Source organism: Galeopterus variegatus, unplaced genomic scaffold, assembly GCF_000696425.1.
Source record: "Galeopterus variegatus unplaced genomic scaffold, G_variegatus-3.0.2 Scaffold46154, whole genome shotgun sequence".
Lineage (NCBI taxonomy): Eukaryota > Metazoa > Chordata > Mammalia > Dermoptera > Cynocephalidae > Galeopterus > Galeopterus variegatus.
The window spans coordinates 164-4,951 of record NW_007772265.1 but is presented as its reverse complement, the minus strand read 5'-3'; the positions used below and the strand labels follow the sequence as shown (position 1 = coordinate 4,951).

General features: G+C 44.5%; 1 protein-coding gene across 1 annotated transcript; it reads left to right on the top strand.

Moving 5' to 3' along the window:
• Window positions 1-119: 119 nt before the first annotated feature.
• On the top strand, window positions 120-4,472 carry LOC103584181 (inositol 1,4,5-trisphosphate receptor type 1-like; the record flags this gene model as incomplete). Its single annotated transcript, XM_008565284.1, has 5 exons — window positions 120-527; window positions 2,680-2,845; window positions 2,937-3,107; window positions 3,445-3,510; window positions 4,233-4,472. Coding segments are annotated over exons 1-5 (747 nt in total), but the record flags the coding sequence as incomplete, so codon positions are not given.
• Between the last annotated feature and the right edge of the window lie 316 nt (window positions 4,473-4,788).

Below are 4,788 nucleotides of genomic sequence, written 5' to 3'. Positions count from 1 at the left end.
ATAAGACAGCTGAGGTTTCTTGTGTTGTGGTTACCTATTAATTGCCCCCCCCAAAAAAAAAAAAAAAAAAAAAAAATCCCAAAAATAATAACAAAAAACTCTCCAACCAACCTTATCGTCCACTAGTAACTTCTACTCATGTTGGAAGTTTTCCTTGCCCAGGAAATAGTGGTGAAGGGTAGGGAAAAGAGTAGTGGTAGAAATAATCCCACATACCAAGCCTCAAGCTTCCTTGCAATGAGGGCATCACTCTCCTTTACCAAGGAGCCACACAGTCAGAGAGAAATGGCAGGAATGTGGAACATTGGAGAGTGTCATGTGGATTAGCCTGGCTCCATAGCTTGCAATATATGATTCCGGAAGATATGGGGTCAACCCAACAGCTTTGCTCCTGCAAAACTTTTGGGTAAGTTCACCAGCAGCATGTTTTTAGATCTTCCTGTATCTGAAGTTATGTTCTCTAACTTTTCAGGTGCTCTCGACTTTGAACACATTGAAGAGCAAGCAGAAGGCATCTTTGGAGGAAGGAAAGTATATTTTCAGTTACTGTTTTGTAGGTGGTTCTACAATTTGGAAGTCTGCTCTTCCATAGCTCTCAAAGGCTTTTTCCTTGACTTTATTAGTAAATAGTTATCTTTGGACTTAGGTTGTTTTAGTGCTGTCTTTGGAACTCTTAGTACTCAAGTCAGAGTTATCTTAATTGGCTTGATTGTGTGTGTGTGTGTGTGTGTGTTTCCTGCCTAGGACGGAAAGGTTAATTTAAGGTTTCCCAAAATACGTACATTACAAGATTATTTTGAAATGGTGAGGAAATATGGTCAAGGGAAAGAATAGAAAGAGAGAGAGGCTCAAAACACAGCAAGATAGTAAGATCATGTCCGGCTGCTGCTGAAGGGCCGCAGTTTTACCCTGAGCTCCTCACAGGCTGTTCAATAAAGAAAACAATCCGTTCTTTCACTGTTCCTAATATTGATGTGTGAATCCCTTTAAAAAATACAACGTTGCTCAATTAATGACTTAAAACATTATTATTATGAAACTCATACTTATAAGCATAAAGTTGAATGTAATACCCTATGTGCATAGTTCTTATTATTAACATAGTTGGTTTAATTATCTTTTACTGCATGTATACTGTTCAAAAAAACTTAAGGATTAAAGCAACAACCATTTTATTATTACCTCTCAGAGTTCTATTGGGTTGACTGGGCTAAGTTGGATGGTTCTGCTGCTGGTTGCTATTGGGTTTGTTGTGCAAATGTAGTAAGGTGGTGACAGGCTGGCACATTCAAGTTCCTTAACTCACTTTTCTGGCCCATCGGCAGAAATGTCTGTAAGGCTGGGACCTTTCCCTCTCTTTACAGCATGGTGGCTGACTTCAAGAGCAGGTGATCCAAGAGGATGTGCCAACAGTGTGCAAGCACTAATTAAGCCTCTGCTTGCATTGTGTTTGCTAATGTCCTATTTGTCAAAGGGAATCCATGACCAAGCCTAGTGTTTGTGTGGGAGGGGACCATGTAAGGATGTGAATACTGTGAGGGCCCAGTTTGTTGGCGGCCCCCAGTGTTGAGTCTGCCTCAATGCTTAACGTAAAACCTGTGAAATCTCAATTAGCAACATTATTTACTATGATAGAAGGTGATGTTTTTATGAAACTTACACAGAGTGTTTCGAGTTCAGCTGAGTACTGATTGCTCTCCCACCATTTTCCTGCTATTGAACTGCAGTGACACCTTCTTTCCACCTTTTGGAGCATATACATGAGTACAGTATTTATATGTTAAGTCCCCTCTGTGCTTTCCTTATTACCCTGCGACCATGAAGGTCTCCCCATTTGTCATACATTTGGTTGTAAACACATTACAGGAACTGACACAATATTTGAGTAGCAGTGCCCGGATATGGGGTGGTCTGCCAATTGATCCAGGATAAGCTTATTAATTTTTTAGTGATGTAAATAACACCCAGTCAAGTTATTATAGATAATGAAGTTATAACCCCTGATACTATGGTGATTAATCCCAGTTTCAAGAACAGTGAGTCATACTGGTTCATGACAACACCTCTCAGAGTGGGGTCCACGGGACTGAACTGCCTGTTACCAGTTTGTGACAAGATGAACACATTTATGGCAGTTTGACCCTCCATCACATCCTAGTGCATGAGCAGGGGACTGGGTAGAGGCCAAAATCAGCTACAAACTGGAAATAAAAAAAGCTGGTCCTTCACCACAGATAATTTCTGTAGCACTGAATCTCAGCATCCCAAATAAAAAATAAGCTACTAATTTAGGATAAACACACCCGTTTGTAGTTCTCGGACCACACATGAAGCCCAGCAGAACACCGTAATATAGGTGTCGGGAATTTGGTTGTAAGGCCACTCTTGTCACTTTGGGAGATCAGGGACTATGGTTTAAAAACACTGGACAATTATCTCTTATTTCTTTTCTTCTTTTTAATTGGACAATTATGACATCTTAATTGTCCCCTCCCCTCATGATATAGTTGACAATAAAGCAAGATTGTGTAATTAAAGGAGCTAATGAAAAGTCATGTCACATGAGGTGGAATGTAGCATTAGAAAGTGAAGTAGTTTAGGCATGTCTGGGCCCCAGGTGTGTGAGGGGAGGGCATTTGTAGTTCACTTGTGCCCCCCTATCTCCCTGTACTCCTTCAGTGAGGAGAACACCCCTCTGGACTTGGATGATCACGGCGGCAGAACCTTCCTCCGTGTCCTGCTCCACCTGACGATGCATGACTACCCACCCCTGGTGTCGGGGGCCCTGCAGCTCCTGTTTCGGCACTTCAGTCAGAGGCAGGAGGTCCTCCAGGCCTTCAAACAGGTAGCTCAGGTTGCCTTGTGTGTGTGTGTGTGTGTGTGTGTTGTCTGTCCAAGAAGCTGGTGCGTGCAACCAATGGGCTACGTTTATTAAGGTTCAACTGCTGGTTACCAGCCAAGATGTGGACAACTACAAACAGATCAAACAAGACTTGGATCAACTGAGGTCCATCGTGGAAAAGTCAGAGCTTTGGGTGTACAAAGGGCAGGGCCCCGATGAGACCATGGATGGTGCATCTGGTGAAAACGAGCACAAGAAAACGGAGGTGGGCAAAGCACGCGCTATGCTGATGGGTGGCTGGGCTTCCCCACGCCAGGGAGCATCCTGTTCTGGCTGTAGATGTGCATGCACGTTGTGGGATGGGCTTTATTCTCGAGTGATCTGCTTGTTTAGTGGCCAGGGTAACAGCTGTTCTCCTAGGAAATAGCTACAAAGTCAAAGTTTAGCTCTGAGTCCCATGCCACCTTAGAGCATGTATGAGAAAGTACGTGTGATTGTGACTGTGGGAGAAGAGTTCTTTTGTAAGGGTGGTGCTAACCAGAGCAAATTGACAGTGTCCCGAGACTTGTGCAAACCTCAGTTGTGTTCATTTTGGTCCCTAGGAGGGGAATAACAAGTCGCAAAAGCATGAAAGCACCAGCAGCTACAACTACAGAGTGGTGAAAGAGGTATGGCCCTCCTCGCCTGCCTTTGTCCTTCTTTATTCATTCCCTAAGGAGCTGTAGTTGTGATGGTCAAGCTGAAGGTACAAACACTTTCGCTTTTTCTGTCACTTAAAATTTAACAGGGAGAAAGTTAAGAGCTCAGAGGTTCAGCTGGTGGGTTTTGGCATCAGATCTGGGTTCAAACTCAGCTCTGCCACTTGTCACTTGTGTGTCCTCAGTTTCCTCGCCTTTTATAGCTACCACGTATTTCTGGAGCTTTACAACTGAATGAAGGATTAACTGATAACAGTTGTTGAGGATTTATCTTGGCGCCCGCTGTATCGTGTCCATCAATGAGAGCTGTAGTTCTCTAGAAATCTTTGCACAAGGTGGTTCAAAGTTAGGAGGTTGGGAGCTTGGTGATTTTTACCCCAGAGCAAACTCTTCCCCAAGTCTTGGAAATGATGCTGGGTCATACCAGTTTTAAGCGACCTTCTGACATGGTCCCACTTGCTGTTGAAGCATAGTCCCCTGCTTATTTTGGAACACATGTTCTTAGTCTTCTGTGGATCCAGCTTGATGCAATCAACAGGGTTATTACATGCATTTCCCGTGTTGCAGACATTTCCCATGTTTTATGATTTTAATGTATTGTGATCCCTTTAGCCTCCCTGCCTGCCACTGCCCCCAGCAGTATTTTCCCAACTGTAGCTGCTAGTTTTCTGAGGTTGATTTCTTTCTACCAGATTTTGATTCGACTCAGCAAACTGTGTGTTCAGGAGAGTGCCTCGGTGCGGAAGAGCCGTAAGCAGCAGCAGCGCCTGCTCCGGAACATGGGCGCGCACGCCGTGGTGCTGGAGCTGCTGCAGATCCCCTATGAGAAGGTGAGCGGGTCCTGCACACAGCTGCTGCTCCCGAGGATGCCCCAGCTGCATGCCATGAGCCAGCTCTGCTCCTCTGTGAAGCTGGTGCCTGATGCCCTGCCCGTAACTTCCCTTAGCTGTTGCCTTCCGCTCCAGGAGGCTCCCTGCAAAGGAGCCTCCTCCTCAGTCTTGAGGACTCTGTGAACAGCGGGGTCAGATCAGGCCTTTCAACAGCCACAAATAAAGTATAAACTTAATCCCTCTAATAGGCCAGGTGCTTAGCTAACTTGCAATTAATGTAGGTGTGCATGGCATCTGAACTTTAGCTGGCATTTGGACTAGAACCTACAAGTTGATCTACCTCCCTGTGTGTAAAGAATGTGAGGAGATAGCTTGCTGACCTTAGCTTGGTCTCATAATATCATCAGTTTCCTTTTTG